This window comes from Caretta caretta, chromosome 15 (assembly GCF_965140235.1).
Source record: "Caretta caretta isolate rCarCar2 chromosome 15, rCarCar1.hap1, whole genome shotgun sequence".
NCBI lineage: Eukaryota > Metazoa > Chordata > Testudines > Cheloniidae > Caretta > Caretta caretta.
Genome location: NC_134220.1, coordinates 25,980,229 through 25,998,193, shown reverse-complemented (window position 1 = coordinate 25,998,193; position 17,965 = coordinate 25,980,229). Strand labels below are relative to the sequence as shown.

The 17,965-nt window shown below is 43.0% G+C and overlaps 1 protein-coding gene across 1 annotated transcript; it reads right to left on the bottom strand.

The window, feature by feature from the left end:
• Window positions 1-2,509: 2,509 nt before the first annotated feature.
• ARPC3 (actin related protein 2/3 complex subunit 3) lies at window positions 2,510-14,000 on the bottom strand. The gene is made up of 7 exons (XM_048821751.2): window positions 13,864-14,000; window positions 12,289-12,388; window positions 9,528-9,604; window positions 9,155-9,223; window positions 6,507-6,633; window positions 3,985-4,079; window positions 2,510-2,781 (listed from the first exon to the last, which is right to left on the bottom strand). The coding sequence occupies exons 1-7, from the start codon at window positions 13,867-13,869 to the stop codon at window positions 2,719-2,721; spliced, it is 537 nt and encodes a 178-aa protein (XP_048677708.1). The 5' UTR covers window positions 13,870-14,000; the 3' UTR covers window positions 2,510-2,718.
• Window positions 14,001-17,965: the final 3,965 nt, after the last annotated feature.

Below are 17,965 nucleotides of genomic sequence, written 5' to 3'. Positions count from 1 at the left end.
GATGGAGCGGGCCCCTGGTGCCCTGGGCGGGCCCCGTGCAGCGGCCTCGCTGTTACGGTATCGATGGGCAGTGGGTGTTGTAGCAAATTAACCACGAAGTAACGTCAGGGTGGCTGTGGTGCCATGGTTCACACACGGGTCGGCTTCGCGTTCGGTCCCGAAACCCGCTCCCTGGTGCGGTTCGCGGCGTTTGTTGGTTTTTCTCCCCTTTTGCTCCGTTGTGCATTATTGTGGCCTCCCGTGCAAAAATTTTTGTACGCTTACCACAGAAAAAACAGTACAATATTATCAGCCTTATTCTGTTCGTTCTGTAGCCACAACTCCCTCTGAAGTCAGCGAGCCGGATCTGTAAGGAATGCAGGATTAATGTATGCTACACTTGGAGATGAAGAAGTTGTTAAAGTCACATGCTCATTTTACTCAATGTGTGGGGGGGAAGTAAGTGCGATGTTACCACATAAGAAAAGGACAATTCTGTAGGAGAACAAATTAGGTGCAGGCATCTCAGATGGTACTCCAAAAAATATAAACGGTTTCTTTCTTTTAAAATGAAGCATGCTTTTCATAATATTCTAACAACCGTATTTTCAAGTTTTTGTATTTCTTCCCTTTATACAGTATGGGTTTGATCCTGCAGTCCTTAGATGAACAGTCTCATCAATCAGGCTGAGATTTAGGATTAAGGCTGAGAGGCTGCTGAGTCCCTATTAAGGCTTTGCTCCTCAAGCTATAGGTTTAAAAACTGTTTGTTTGTTGGCTCTTTTTAAATAAATATTCAGAACATCTCTTCTTCTCTCCTTTGAACTAAATTGTTGGGCCTGACCTACCTTCTAGGCAGAGCAGCTAAGTTTTGCACAGCTTCAGGTTTTACTTTCATATTTCGGGGTGGGGCAGCTCCAGTCAGACTAATGGGGTCATGCGTGGGGGGGGGCAACTTCCATGCCTGCTTAAGGCTCGCAGTTTGGGGGGCAACGCTCCTCCCTGGGGCCCAGGGCCAACACCAGCCTTGGCGACCCCACTTTGAGGTCCTGATCCAGTTTGAGAACCCCTGCACCTAGTGTGAACAAGTCTATTTCCCCTCATGTTCCACATGTACACAGTCAAACCACGAACTTATGCACTCCACTCTAGCCCTCAGAAACAGTGAGAGGGCAGAGGAGAGCCAAGGAGACTGAATTGAACCTAGGGTGGTGTGAGGGGGTAGGAGCGTCAGGAGATCGTGAAGCAGACTCCTCTACTGTGCTCCTGTTTCTCATTAGCTCTCCCTGTCCCCTTCCAAATTCCCTTTCCAACCTATGCATGTGTCCCAACCATTCAGCTCCTTGTGCTGTACCCTCACCCTTCCATAACCTGTCCCCCCTTCTCTGCCCCTCCCTGTTCCTTCCAGTAGGATACCAAATGTAGTCAGCCAGCCAACTCCTCCCCACCACCCAGATACCCCATGCTAAGCTTGGAGACCTGCAATTCTTTTGCCACAGCAGCACCCTGGTGGCAAAGAGGAGATCCTTTGAGGGTGGAGGGGATTTCCTGCAGCCCTGCCAGATGTGGGGCATTCCAGCAGACATGGAGGAAGGGGCATGTGTATATTGAAGAGGAGAGGGGAACTGAGAGAGACACACAACACGTGGCTGCCATGTAAAATGTCCCTTTAACATCAAATCGAATTCCACATCTATATCACCAGTTACTATAATGCACCTTTCTAGTCACTGTGACAGCTTGCAGTCCATATTAGAATTACACCTTGTTCCACAGGGTGATATTATAGACACAGTAATCATTCTAGCAACATATTATCGTTTTTACTTAGGCAAAAGTCTCATCAAAGGGAGTGTAGCCTGAACAAACTTCAGGATCTGGCCCCATGTATCTTTAATTTTGTTTCCAATCAAGAAGAGAGACTTCTCAATGCAAGGCTGGCATTCTAGAGTGAGAAGTAGCATGGACTGGTGCCTAAGGTACTGGACTAGAATGCAGGGTGACATTCTGGCCTCATTCCCTGGAGTCAGGATTTCACCCTGGGATTCTACTTCCTGCTCCACTACGGACTTCCTACATGACCTTGGGCAAGTCACTTCACCCACCTGTGCTTCTTTCCCCTCTTACCCCATAGGTGTCTCGTCTATTTACATTGTGAGCTCTTCAGGCCAGAGAACATTTCTGACTATGAGTCTGTACAGTGCCTAGCATAATGGAGCCCCCGTCTCCATTTGGGTCTCTAGGCACTACTGCTATATAAATAAAGTGTTGATTTTTGTTAAAGCTATCTACATACATAAGAGATAAAGCAGTTACCACTTGAAATGTAAGCTAAGTTTATTGATACAGTAAAATTCACTGTGCTTTACAATACAACATGAGTGGCCTATTGTCCAGGGACAAAGATATCAGTACTCTATCCAGTAGAGTACTTAGATGCTCCATTACACATCTCTCTTTAGGCTTAAGTCAAATCTTATTTTATACGTACCCACCAATAAATAAAGCAGCATTGATCTGAAACAGCATGTTAGAAATAATTTTTTATTAAGCACCAGCTTAACATCATTTGTGTACAGTATTCAAATGGCTTTCTGTTCCATCTTCCCCCGCAGATTGACAGCTTTTCCTCATAAGCACTTATTCTTCCTTGGTATAAAATGTATATGAAACAAAGGCAGAATATTTATACATCTTGCTGCAAAATGCTTAACATTGTGACTGTATCTCATTGCCTCTTCATTGCCCAGGTCCTGACAGACTCTTATTCATGAACTGCCTCTTCACGAAGCAGATCCACCACTGAGGGAAAGAAATACAGTGGGATCAGAAGATATACTGTAGCAATTTCCAGGTAAGACATTTGAGGCAAAACAAAATAGGATTTAAAACCAACTCAGATGTAATGGACCTGATCCTGCATTAGTTGCACATCCAATTTTCTCCACTGGCTTCGACTGGAATTTTAGGTGTGCAGGGAAGGCAGGATTAGACCCAAAGTGTGGATTAAGTCAAGACACTGTAGAATAAGGTTGCAGTACCAGACTCATAGTTAAGGCTGAGGTGATCATTCCGATCTAAGCTTTTATTTTCCATTGGTTATAAAAAAACAAACGGATTAAGGGTCTCATTCTTGATCTCAGTCCAACTTTTTTTACAAACATTTAAGAAGTCATTTCAGTCACTTTTGAATTAAGTGAACATAAAAAAACCCACACAATATCTACTTAAAAAATTTATTCTCTTGCACTTGACTCAAAAGCAGATGAACTCAAGACTGTGGATATGGTATGTAGCTGAGTCCTCAGTGACTTGCAGGCAATAATTCTAAAAAATAAATTGGCTTAATCATTGTAAAGTTACTCTTACTTATGTGCAAATGTCTACCTAGCCAGTCAGGAACTGATGTATCAATTAGATATTTTTGCTACTCATATCTGTAGCAAAGGGCTTTCCCAAATAGGAGTGATCATATCAGACCCAACTTGAATGATGCTGAGTATTCTAAATGCCTGCTGAATTCAGTGCAAGGAATTGAGGGTTCTCAGCTCCCAGGAGGTGCTCACGACTTCATAGGATTGGACCAACAAGTGGGGACTGTTACAGCCCTGCTCTTTAACAGGATGCCTCTACCTATGCAACCTAAATGGCATTTGCTGCCATATCACATTACAGATGTTTGTCTAAATCGCTTTTCACTATTCCACTATCCCTTTAAGTCTCAGGATTCTTGCTTAACAGGTTCTCCCCCATCTCTCCCTGTTGTTTTTCCTTTTTCCTCTTTGTTGCCCTACCGCATTCCATAGCTATCCTTTCAACTCCTTGGTCTACACCTGACACACCTTTTAAATAGCAAACCAAGCCATGTTTGACACGATTTACTACATTATTTCTGGAGTTAACATTTTTAAGAAGGAGCATGCCTCAAGCATCCACCAATCAGAAAAGAAAAACAGCCTGTAATTGGGATAAATAATCACCCAGTCATTGAGGACGGCATCTTACCTTGCTAGGCTTGTCACTTTGGGGATCAAACACCTTTTCGCAAAGCCTAAGACCTGTTTCTTGTCTCAGCTGTTGCAAGTAGGCCCTCATCACCTCTAAAACAGAGCACATACCAATACAGAGTGAAATACACAGGGTTAGAACCAGGTCAGATTCTATCCAGCCAACTGTCTCACTGTGTGACCTTAGGCAAATCACTTAGGGTGGGATCCACAAAGGTACTTAGGTGTTGTAACACTGAGCGCTGTGATGCCTAACTTTCAGGTGCCTAGAAAACCACAGGAACAACACTGCAATCCAAAAAGCCCGCGTTAGGCGCCTAGCCTCCTCTACAGTGAATGGTCAGAGAAAGGAGTCTTAACAAATGTGATCCACAACAGCCACCATGCTAGGCAGGGAGCCATCTAAGCTAGCCAATGGGAGATACTGACCTGAAAGGTGTGGGCTAAACCCTGCCTCTCTCTCAGGTGCCTAAGTCTGGGATGCAGGGTAGTACCTAGGTCTGCTAGCGATCCACAAACCAGTGGAAGATAGGCACTTGGTCACCTATGCTGCATGGAGGACCCAAGACAAGGGGGGGGGGGGGGGGCAGAAACTTTCCCAATAACTTTAATTCTAGTGGTTAGAACGCTCATCTGAAAGGTGGCAGGTCCCTGTTCAAATTCCTTCTCCCCCTCAGAAAGAGGAGAGACTTCAACCACATCCTGGGTGAGTACCCACTCCACTAGGCCAAAGGTTATAAGGGAGGTCTTCCTCCTTCTCCTCCCCCAACCTCAGGTATTTTGTTTGAACTCGCCTGGGGGGCCTGATCCGGTACTGGTGCTCAGAGGCTGCCTACCAGATGGGGCCCCCATATCAGACACAGGCAGCCGAACGCCTGTCTTTCCCAGTTGGTGAATCGCTCTGGGTCTGTGGTGTCCGGATGCCTATCATGAGGCAGTAATGTGTCTGGCTGGAGAAAAAGAAAAAGAAAAAAAAAAACCCCACTTAGGGCAGGTCTACACTTAAAACGCTGCAGTGGCACAGCTGTACCGCTTCAGTGAAGATGCTACTACACCGACAGAAGAGCTTCTCATCTCTGCATAGGAGGTGCTAGCTATGTCAACGGGAGGCAGTGAACACAGCGCTTTCTACACCTGGGGTTAGGTTGGTATAACTGTTGCTCGGGGGTGTGGATTTTTCACACCTCTGAGCGACACAGTTATACTGATGTAAGTTGATAGAGCAGATGCACCCTTAGGTGCTGAGTTTAGGGACCTACAAGGCTTGGTGGCAGCCAACTGGGAGTTTTATGGATTGCAGCGGTGCCTAAAAATGGGAGTTTTAGATGCCTAAGAACCTTTGTGGATCCCACCCTTAGCCTCCCTCTTGCTCGGTTTTTCCTCTGCCACAAAATGGGATAACAGTATTTACCTATTCAAAGGACTGTTGGGAGACTTAATTCATTAGTGTCTGGAAAGTGCTTTGAGATCCTCAGATGAAGGTGTTACAGAAGTGCCATGTATTATTATTCCTCAAATGGTTTTAACTGCTCAGTTTGAGAGAATTGAGAACATTTCTATGCATTGGAACTCATGTCAGTATTCTAGGAAAACATCTGCCTTCAAAAGTCAACGCAGTAGTATGATTGCACCTTGCTTTTCTGTTGTTAATAAGTTTCCATTACAATTTTAATTGAAGATCACATATGAGATCTCTGTAAGCGTTTCCTTAGCTATAATCTGAACGCTACCAATTATTGCTCTTCCGCTTTGCTTAGCTGTGTTAGAATCAAAATGCATAGAAAGGAGCATTGTGGATTTCCACATTTATAGTCACTCCGTGATTGCAAGAGTAAATTTGCTCAATTTACAAGTGAAAAAGGTAACTCAACCTGGGATCTTTCTGGTTCATGCATTAGCAGTAAAGATTTTACAGGTTATGTCCAGCCTGCAATTACACCTCTGCATGTCTATGGTCTTCTGTGGGACTGTCCAAGCATAAGAGTCACAAGGTCGGTGAGGTAATATCTTTTATTGGACCAACTTCTGTTGGCGAGAGAGACAAGCTTTCAAGATTACCCAGACCTGAAGAACAGCTCTTTTTAAGTTTGAAAGCTTGTCTCTCACTAAAAGATGTTGGTCCAATAGAAGATATTACCTCACCCGTCTTGTCGCTCTAATATCCTGGGACCAACATGGCTACAACAACACTGCGTACAAGCATAAGAGCAGAATTTGGCCCTATAAATGAAACTAAGCTAGCTATTCACCGTTGATAGAGCTAGAAGAGGGTCCAGCTCCCTCCTTCTTAGCTCTGTTGGCTCTACAGAGCTAGTAGAAGTGAAAAGTAGACACAGCCTATTTTTGTTCCTAAAGTCAGCAGATTTGAATCCAGATACACACAGGAGGCAGAACCATCAATTAAGAAGGTGCTGTTTTACATAGTCATTTTTCTGGCCTTAGCCACAAAATTAATCCAGGCTGTGAACTGCAGGCCAAAGCATGGCTTTAAGAGACACTTTTGGCTACTTTTATTCTTACCGTCCTCCTGTTTGTTGCCAGGTTTGGCATAGAGGGCATTGAGTGGAAAGCCCGGCTCGCCGGGGATTGGGAAGTTAGTGATTCCTAACGTGTACATTTCCTTCTCTCCTTGGCCTTTCGAATTACACTGGAAGAACCAAACAAGAGAGATTAATCACAAAACAAAAACAAAACACACACAAGCTGGTGCAACCGAAATGCTATATTGATACATATCAGGGCTTCCCTGGTAGGAGAAAGTACTGAGGAGTCCTTCTGTATCTAATTAAATTAGAAAGGTCTTTATAGAGTATTGAGCCCTTGTACATTTGCTTCTATATAAAGAGGCTTTCTGGAATATCTGTGGCTCTGGCAGTTGGGACTGATGATTGATCCACCTGCAGTTTTTGGTGAGGGGGTTTGGGTTTTTTTGTGTTTTGTTTTAAACACTAACATAGTTACACCTGTACAACCCCTACTCCTTGGGGAATTCTGCTGCACTGCGCATGCACAGAATTCATGTCCCCCACAGATTTCTTTGCTTCCCCACAGAAAAATGATTTTCTGATGGGGAAGCAAAGGGAAGCCACAAAAGCAGTAATACGACCTTCCCTAGCAGTATGTTTTGGGTGCCCAGGGCAGCTGGCAGAGAGGTAAATCACTGTGGGGCAGGAGGTGAGACTGGGGAAGACCCAGCTGGTGGCTCCTACCCTGCGCCAGGCTCAGCTGCTAGTCCTGGCTGGACTGGACAGGGACTTCCTCTTCCCCTGCATGGCATCTAGGACTGGGTCAGACCCACCCCCAGAATTCTCCCCAGGCTGCAGGAAGCTCTGCAAACACCCCACCCATCGATCTTCAGCTACCGGTGGAGGGATCACTGTATGGGGAGCTGTTTCCCAATCCCCCCAACCCCTGTGCAGCCAGACCCCCTCATACCCAGACCCTTCTGCTGAGCCTCACGCACCCAGAACCCCCCTCCCCCGCCAAGCCCCACCCCCCTTGCACCTGGACTATCCCGACGAGCCACCCACACCCGAATCCCCACTCCACTGAGCCCCAACCAGTTGCACCTGGATCCCCACCCCACTGAGCACCACTCCCCCAACATCTGGACCCCCACTGAACCACCCACACCTAGACCCCCTTGCCAAGCTCTATCCCCCCGATACCCAGACCTTGCCCCACTGAGCCCCAAACACTTTCACCTGGACCCCCCTGCAGAATCCCATAACTGTTGCACCCAGAACCCCCACAACATGCCCCTGTGCATCCAGATCACCTCCCGTACCCAGATTGCCCCACACAGAACCCTCTCAACCCACACATGGATGCCCCCACACTTGGATCCTGCCAGGCTGAGCCTGTCTGCCCACACCTGGTGCACCTGGCATGGAGGGGCAGGGCCCTGGAGTGTTTCTGGGGCAGGCCCAGTCCTTGCGCTGTCAGGGTTGGGTGCAGCCTCACTGCTGAGCCATGTCCCAGGTGGGGAGCTACAGAGTGATCTCCTACCTCTGTGCAGCCAGTGGTCTGCGCGCCCCAATACCATGCTGGAGCCCCCACATTTATTTGACAAATAAAATTTGCAGAATTTTAAAATATTTTAAAATATGTGCAGAATTTTTATTTTTTTGGTGCAGAATGCCCTCAGGAGTAAACCCCTAGTGTGGACACAGTTATACTGGGATAAAGGTGCCTTATACCAGTATAGCTTATTTCCCTTCCTGTATAGGACCAGCTATACTGGAGTAAGCACTCTTATACCTGTATACCTGGGTCCACACTTGGCGGTTTGAACCCCTTTAGCTGTAGCAGTATAGTTAAAACAGTACAACTTGTGTGCATAGACAAGCCTTAAAATGTAATAAAGTAGCCAAATTCTTCTTCAGACATGAATGCACAACCCCCACCAGCTTCATTGGTATTGTGCATAGATATAATCAAAGGTCAAATGGGACACGCAGTAGGAAGAGAAAGTTAAAGAGCCTAGAGATTTAGGCAAGGGAAAGATTACGGTGATCTTGAATTGGGTGCTTTCAGATTTGAGGAGTGGGTGGGGAGCAGATGATGGAAAAGCTGGTAGAGGCTGATGACTAACAGTGGTATTTGGATAGGTGGGGAGGGACAGAAAGAGGCAAGAAGCAGAGAGGCCAGAAAGATGAAGATTATACAGTACTTCATGCTGCCTTTCATCCTGGCTACACCCTGGAAAAAGGGAGTGAGGAAAGAATTTTAAAAAAATAAAATAAGGTTTACAATGGAAATGCTGACAGGAGCTAAAACCATAGCAGTGCTGGCAGGCCCTGCTATAAACATACTGTCCAGGTGAGAATATTACAGACCCAAGAATTATCAACAGTACTGGGGGACGGAGGGCCTGGGAACAGTAAGAGGAGCACAGCACTGGGTGTCAGGAATTCCTGCCACTCTCTCACTATGGCCTTGGGCACGTCACTTACCCCTTTTTACAGAGAGGTTAAAACTTACCTGCATCAGAAATAGGGTGTGAGGGCCCAAGTTGTACAGTGCTTTGAAGCATTATGTTCTAAACAACACCATTTTTGCCTATCTGGGTTTCCACACTGCCTTGGCAAATCAGCAGAACTGGCACATTTTTGTTGCCATTTATTGTATTTTCTTCCTTCAGCTTTAATTCAACTACATTTTATTACCTTTTGCAGCTTTTTTAAGCATTCGGAAATGTAGAGAGTTATGTAGATCAAGGTTCTGTCAGCCTCATTCTGCAAAATAAAAGGAAGCAGAAGCCACAGCCATTTGTCAGCAGCTGTAAAAACGATCACATGTTCAGCCTATGGCTTCTCACAAAAGAGAGGCATTGACAGTACAGGAGACACATTTACCTTACTTAAAAATAGTTTTAACTAGAAAAATGGTTTCTTTCATTATATACTACATACAAAATATACAAATTCTCAGAAACTTTAAGCTTATTGCCGTGAAGTAGTTCTACATTTCGACAGGGTACCAGACTCCAATAACTATTCTGTGCACAGAGTTTTAATATCTTAAATCATCATTTCTTACCTTAATTTCATAATTCTTGAAGAAGACATTTGCTTTGAAGTAGTAGATGGCTTCATCTATAATATCTGTGTCCTTTGCTAGCAAGAAAGGTAGGAAACGGGAAAATTAGGCAGCGCTTAAACATCACTAGCCATTAAAGATGGAAACAGATGAGCAATATTTGCTGAGACCTACAGCAAATAATACCACTATCTTTCATTTCACTCATTTGCAAAAACAATCATTCTTACAAAAAACAAAGCCACAGTGGTTTCGTGCCACTTCCCAGCAAAGATTTAATAGGAAAGTAAGTGCTGTGGTAATATTCCATATGACCACGGCCTCATTACTTGCACACAGCAGCATGTAGTACAAGACACTTACTGTAAGATGAAGTATCAATGAATTCAAGCTATACACTTGTCAAAATAAATTTTACAATCAAGCAGTTTTGATATTTTTACAATCATAATGGCTCACTCCATTATGGGCAATAATCCAGTGATTCTCAATAGGTCTCCCAGTCATTAGTGGGAAATAACGAGGGTTCTGTTGTCATTAAAATGCCTTTTGAGACCAGTTCTGGAAAAATAAACTCCTCTGAAATACAACAGAAAATTAAAAAAAAAAAACCCTCACTTTCCTCTTTAAAAATGCACAGAACAAATGATCTCATAACATTACATTCAGCAGGCTCTGGGTTTCCTTAATAGAGCTGAAGAATCATCTGAATCAATATGCATCCGTTGAAGTGAGCTGTAGCTTATGCTCAAAAACAAAAGCTTACGCTCAAATAAATTTGTTAGTCTCTAAGGTGCCACAAGTACTCCTTTTCTTTTTGCGGATACAGACTAACACAGCTGCTACTCTGAAACCTGAATTGAATGTTTTCCCATTTCAAATTCAAATGTTGTAATGCTGCCAGGTGGTCATGAGACATTGTGAAAGACTTTACAGGAGGAAAAATATGGAAGCAGTATGCAATTATTATAACAGGCTCTAGGTAATGCCCCACCACCATTTTAAAACCTACTGAAACCCACAACCCACAGTTCTGAATCTTGATGGCTGCATGATGCAGCAGGAACTAGCCTGAAAATAGTGAATTTAGGCTTAATTTAAAAAAAACAAAAAAAAAACAAACCAAGAGAATTATGGAATGTAATTAAAACTACAACAAGGTTTCCTTAGTGCTTATAAGCTTATGCACTCTGGAGGCATTAAAGAGAAAACAAATCAAATGTGTTCACCATTGAAGGTAACACCAGGAAGATACCACATTATTATTTATTATGGTAACACCTGGAAGCCCTAGTCAAGATCAGGGCAAATGTTTGATCACATTACGTTGTTCACTCTGCTTGTGTGTTATACCCCTTTCCCCTGCCCTTCATCTGTCCTGTCTGCTTAGACTGCAAGCTCTTGGGACTGTGGATTCGGTGTTTGTGTCTAGCGCTATGGGACCCTGATCTTGGCTGGTTCCTAGACACTACTGTAATAAACACAATTAACAATAATGGCTCCATTCCACTAGATGTTGTGTAAACGCATATGAAAATATGGTCCCTGCTTCAAAAAGCTTATACACTAAGACCCCCATCGGGTCTCTGTAGGCAGACCTTTGCACCTATTGGGAGGCTAATTAAAATCAATGGGGCTCCACATGCATGCATGTGGATACAATTACAGGACTGGTGTCTTTGATTGCAAGTGACATTTGTGCAGGAAATGGCCCAACTTGATTATCATGCACATTGTGTAAAGAGTTGTCACTTTGGATGGGCTATCACCAGCAGGAGAGTGAATTTGTGTGGGGGGGTGGAGGGTGAGAAAACCTGGATTTGTGCTGGAAATGGCCCAACCTGATGATCACTTTAGATAAGCTATTACCAGCAGGACCGTGGGGTGGGAGGAGGTATTGTTTCATATTCTCTGTGTGTATATAAAGTCTGCTGCAGTTTCCACGGTATGCATCTGATGAAGTGAGCTGTAGCTCACGAAAGCTCATGCTCAAATAAATTGGTTAGTCTCTAAGGTGCCACAAGTACTCCTTTTCTTTTTGCGAATACAGACTAACACGGCTGTTACTCTGAAAAGTGACATATGAAGACCCAAGATGATAAAATGCCTAACAGAAGCAAGGGCTAGAGACAGAATATTATTTGGAGCTGGATAAAGCAACTCCCAGAGGCAGAAGGAGGGGAAACCAAGATGGAGTGAAAAGAAAAAACACAATTCAGAAGCAATAAAGCTACAAATAATTTCGTACAAGAGTTACAGAAAGGGGAGAATTTCACAAGACAGTATTGAGTAGAGTTTGAAATCAGCTTAACAGGCTGTTTTTACACAGCAATTGAGAGAGACACATCATAAAAATTGGATCAGAGGATTCCTCTTCCTGAAGAGGCATTCAGAAGCTTGGATGAGGAAAGGTAAATTTTCCTTGTGCTGTGCTATTTATCTGGGAAAAGCAAACCCCAATGCAACTGCATCAACAATCATCTGAGAGCCATTTTCCTCCATCACCAGGAAGTGCCCCTGTTTCTAATCTGTCCTTTTTCTCCTCACTCTGAAAACTGGACACACACAAACTATTCAAAAGTCTCAGTTATATAATGTTTATACAACAGTCCTCTAACCATCTCCAGATCACCGATGTGAAACATCCATCAAAGAGATGCCTAATGCTGCATTTTAGACTGGCTTTGAATGGACTGCAAAATAAATAAATAAATAAATGTGAATATGGAAACAGTGCTTTTAAAGATCGTTGGGAACCTACTTTCCCTTGGAGCTGGTCCTTTGAACTGACTTCTAATGGGTAACAAAGCCATGTTCCCAATTAACTTGATATCAGAGTCCATTAAAGTGGAGTGATAAGCCTGCAACAAAGAGGAAGGCTGATTGTGAGCGATAAAAAGAAAATAGGCATTTTTCTCCCCTGAAAGAACAAAGTTACACAAACTTCCCCCACATCTCCTCCAAACGACGGCTGCGCAGTTTATCCAGTTAACAATGATCCAGCAACCATACCGTGCGTAAGTCCAGTGCTATTTTCTCACCTAGCTAATCAGGCCTAAGGAACATTCTGGGGGGAAAAGCTCATACCATGGAACTGCCATAGGCATAGTCTCACCAGGGGCAATAATGGTGAATGCTATAATGTAGACCAGGTGCATGGTTGTGTTTCATCACCATGCTGTCTAACTCAGAGCAGGTCTAAATGACTTGGTGGTAAAAATGCTCAGATCCTTCTCTATTTCCACTCCCTGTGAAGCTTAAACAGTGGATACTTTCCAAAAAAGTGTCAATGCACACACCTTAAGAGTCATATTATACTTTGGTGCATAAGCTTTTTCTTGACAATTGCAATATGAGCCAATGCTGTATAAAGGAGGCTTATTCCAAAATATACATGCACTTAAAATACATGTTCAAGATTCTCTAAAACCCTGGTGCTGCGGGGGGGTTGTTGCTTTGTTGTAGGGTTTTTAAATATTTTAATATAAAAATAAATTTTCTCTTATAATTTCCTATCTTATGAAACAAGGAAATATTCTTAATTTTTAAAAGAGTTTTAGTCACTGGAAAGGCTCACATGGTCCCTAGGTTTTGTAGTGGACTGGGGTGGGGTGGGGTGGGGGAGGGGGCTTGAGTGAGGGCAATGATCATATATTCCTACTCTATTTCAGTATGATGCTAAGTGATGCAAGACAACAGTCCCAAGACAACAATTCTTTCAGTCTTAAGAATGCTGTGTAAAGAAAGTTACACAAGCTAAACTGGGGTGAAGTTGCAATATAAAGGCCTCAATGGTGCTACTGGCTCTCCGAGCACAGAAGACCCCTTCCTCCGCAGAGAGGCCCCACTTAAATCAACAAGGGCCTGACCACCCAATCTAATTGTAGAATCACAACCAATTGATTTTGCATCCACAAGCCTATATGAAGCAAAATCCTTTGCACTGACCATTATTAGTGCTGTGGGGTTTTCAATGTCACTGACTATTGCCATAAAAGGAAGTTTCCCTTTTTTTCCAGTCGAGGTGACACTTCCCCCAGCAGCCGCTACAGTTTCATTCAGCTTCTTCCTATTTCTACACAGCGACAGAAACCCAGACATGTTGTTACATTTAATAATCGACCCGATTCCTTTAAACCCCACTGGGCTGCAGACTGCTAAGGGGGAAGAAGCAATTTATCACCCCGCGGCCTAGCATCCGCATAGCACTTTCCTGCCCTTCCCTGGCTAGCAGCAACCCAGAGCCACTGCCTGTTCTCAGTGGGCAGCAGGATGCAACACAAGCCAACACCAGAAGCCGGTGCATTGCAGAACTGCACGCGCCCCTTTCCCTTACCGGCATCTTTGGTGGCGACGGTTCAGTTTCACAGGAGACAGAGCAGGAAGCTGCTCGAGCCAGCAATGCAGGGCTTGCAAAAGAGGCAGCGCTTCCTGTCCCACCCAGGGCTGCTGCAAGCAGGAAGTGACTGGGCGGAGAGCGAGAGCTGGCCGGCAGGGGGAGTCAGAGCACTAAGGAGACACCTGAGCCTTTACGGGTAGAGACCCTGTATGTGCCCAACACACACCTAGGGGAGGATGCTTTTAACAGAGACCAATTTTCCCTTGGAGTCACCATCAGAATTTTGTCACACGCACCTTCCCATCTGCTGGCCTTGGCAAATAAAAATCATCCTGAGTTCACAGCGACTTGGCTCCTGGAAGGGGCTCTGGCAAGATTCTCACATTCTAAATGCAATGGACCAAATTCTTCCCCGATGTAACATCACTGAAATGAACAGGCTTCAGACCCCTGAGCTCTGCTTGCGCTGCTCCAGATGGATTTGTTATTACCAGGGGCCTGCAAGCCTGGGAGTGAACTGAGCCCACAATATTTTAAAGAGAGAGATTCAGAGAGGGCAGTTCCACCAGTGCAAAGCACAACTCTCCTTGTCTGCACTAAGGTTTGCACTGTGCAGCTAAGTTGGTTCCTGGCTGCTGATTGCTGAATTCAAAGTACAGACATGTATAGACTGGGGCCCCAGTCCTGCATCAGCTCCAAATAGAAGCAAAAAGTCCCACCCCAAAATCATGAGATTGACTCAAAAATCATGATTTTTTAAAAATAACATTTAGTGCTTTTGTTTTCCTTTTGGGTTTTGAGCTCAGAAGGTGCAGCTTTTCTCCACCATCATGATGGTTAGAAACTTACTTTTTAAAAAATGGAAGTTGGGTTTCTTACAGTCACTTAACTCCAGGAGCTGGGGTATTAAGAAAAACACCAAGTATCATGAGACTCATGATAAAATCATGAGAGCTGGCACCACTGTGGACGCAAAGCCCCACTTGTGAGACTCCCAGTGCCAGATCAGGGCCTAAATCCCTGCCTGAATGTTTCATTTGTTCTAATAGAAACCCAAAGGGGGAAGATACATCAATGGCACTTTCTTTTACTTAGCAAGAGAACAAACATGTTCTTTGAAGACATTACTCACTTAAAACCAATGCAGAAATGGCACATCTTCAGGGTATTGTTTGAGACCAGGTTTTGTAGAAACGATTTCAATTTTCTAGCAATGTTTTGTTACCCTGCTGTTATTTGTTCCTGTTTGGACCACTCTGTGCAGTCCTTAACCAGCCACCAACCACTACCTAGATTATTTTTCTTTTTGAAGTGCAGTTCTCCCTTCTCCCTGCAATGATGCCACCCCCGCAGAAGACTTGAGGGGGCTGCACTCTCCCCCAGACACAGATGATTTGCTCCTGAGATTCACCCCACCATTACCAGATTTGTCCCCCTTTGGACTTTCCCTGCAAGCCTGCTCTTGCTATCACGATCTTAGACAGATTCCTTGTTTGAAAGCAGAGGGCAGATCAACAACCAGATAAATTTATGGCTTTATTTTACCAAACTGAGAACAACCCCGCAGACTGAGAGTAAATTATACCTGTTGATGTAAAAAAACAAACCTAGAAACTGTGCTCAGCTGGTACTATACACTCAGGCTTACGTAGTTAAAATATCCACAGGCCTCACAGCAGCTCAGCCTTAAGTGTGGAACCCATTTCTTTGATTTGGCTTTTCCTTAATGAGGTATTTTCACACACAACCACATATAAACTAATCACGATACTTCTACAGATTGGGAAGGGAGACATTGTTTTCTATTTAAATAAATGAGTGATGCTCTGATATTATGGTGATAGGGACCATTATCAGTGCCTAGATACATACATTCTCCAATGTTAGGCATTTAATGAATGCAAAGCTCTATTAGAAAGTATTTGTACTTCACGGATTCAAACTTCCAGGGAGCCGTTCATCTCAGCAGTTTAGAAATTCTGGGCATCAACATGTTTCTATACCGTTCTCCTTTATAGTAAACTGCTGTATTTTTCACCAAGGAATCCCTGGAGAAGATGGTGATTTAACACTTTGTATCAAACTGAGCACGTCAATGACATGCTCACTAGGTTCAAGAATAGGGATTTTAAATTCTATTGCAATCCTTTGAAAAGGCAAATTAAAAATACAGTCTTCAGCCAAAATATTTTTCTTGGTCCAGCTTTTAACATGATACAGATGAGTCTGGCATTTATTCAAAAAATAAATCTACTTCATGCCTCATCAAAAGTCTCTGCAAGCAATCTAGTTTCTTAAGATTAAAGAAAAAGGGAGTTTATGGGGACTTTGTCAGGTGTTTATATGTGATCAGCAGAAATACCTAAGCAGAAACACAGATGAATATAAATATGGTGTTGTATAAGATGATCTAATTATCTCTTAAGGAAAGTGACAGAAAGCTCATCATTTGAACCATTTAGAACTCCAGAAGCAGATATTGAGACATAGTCACAAGATATGATCCAAATACAATCCTAAATTAAAGCATTAAACAATTATTTCCATAAAGATATCCATTCATTTTTAAGTATTTGTGATTAAAAATGTATGATATGCAATGTTAATAAATGGATCACTACGAAGAATATAATTTAATAATGCTCGCATATAAAAAGCTAACAAATATTTGATAAGCCTATCAGTTAAATCCAAGAGTAGACTTGTATGACTTGCATACAATTAACACTTAGGGCCAAATCCTCCAAAGATACATGAGTAATTTACTCATGAGACATCAGTGGGACTGCTTCCATATGCATGAAGTTACTTAAGGGTTAATATGCATACAGGATTTTATGTCTGTACAAAAGCACCAAAGGTTTTATTGTATAAGTTTAATACAATTACCACTGAAATATGAATTATCTATGGAAAGAAACATTAGACACAATACAGTTGCCTTATTTGCTACCAAATTCTTGCCTGGACAGCATGCCCTCTAAAATTATTATTGGTAGATAATATGGACAACCCTGTATAACTCTTGGCAATTTTAATCTAATTTAGAAATGCTTTTCTTTCTTAAGTGGGCATCACTGTGTTTAAGTTTTTATCAGCAGAAAAGTTACTTTAAGTAGCACATGAGAGGATTTTATTTTTTTCCTGTTCATGGAATCTTAGCTGGAGTAGGTTGCCTGAAAGCATGTATCATCACACAGAGCCAAATCTTGCAACACTTATTCAAGCAGTTCTCCCACCGAAGTCCATAAGAGTTTTACCTCTAAAGACTGATTTGGTCGTTAGTGCATTGAAATAAGGTAATAAAAGGAGCAATATATAAATGAGCGTGCCCTGGCAACACATCACTTGTTGACAATATAATAGCGGTACAAGGGAAAGCACATGTATTTTAAAAGAAAACCAGCAATTACTCTACTTCTCCTCCTCAACTGAATTTTTAAAATGTCCTCTTGGAAGCATGAAGAATATAGGTGAAACCCTGTCTCTGTTGAAGTCAATAGCACAACTCCCAATGACTTCAATAGGGTTAGGATTCCACTCACTCTTCCTTTTTCAATTGTCCTTTTACAGTTGTCACATCCAATTCTCATTAATTCATCTGAATTTAGCTTGTTTGCTTTTATTTCTTTCTTTATTTATAATCCAATGAGTCAAATATGTGAACACAGGCATTTTACCACCACTGTGCTTACTGATGAAATGCCTATGTTTATGTAAACCACACATATGAAATGTTTATCAACATGAGTTTAGGCTGGCTGCATTGTTCACGAGTGATAGTGTCACAAATGAGTTTTACAAGTCATTCCAAACAAGTGTCAAACCTTTATACCACACCGTATGACTGGTCATTCTGAATATGGCACATATTGTACAACTCTTCAGGGTTTGCAGGGAGAGAAAAAAAATGATCTTAAAATCATGTCATTGTACTTTCAGGTCAAATATTTCACGATGAATCACAAACAGGAGAAGTGATGTTGTGTCCCATTGCAAAGAGTTTGTTACCTCCAGTAGTGTAAAGCTTACTACCTGTGATAGGTTCAAAATCCAATATCTCCAAGCTATGACTTTTCTGCTGCTAAGGGACGGGATG

Coding starts and splice junctions, on each gene's coding strand:
- ARPC3 (XM_048821751.2), bottom strand. Junction 6,634..9,154: donor GCTTAAAAAAGCTGCAAAAG/GTAATAAAATGT, acceptor TGGTTCTTCCAG/TGTAATTCGAAAGGCCAAGG. Junction 2,782..3,984: donor AAAGTGACAAGCCTAGCAAG/GTAAGATGCCGT, acceptor TCTTTCCCTCAG/TGGTGGATCTGCTTCGTGAA.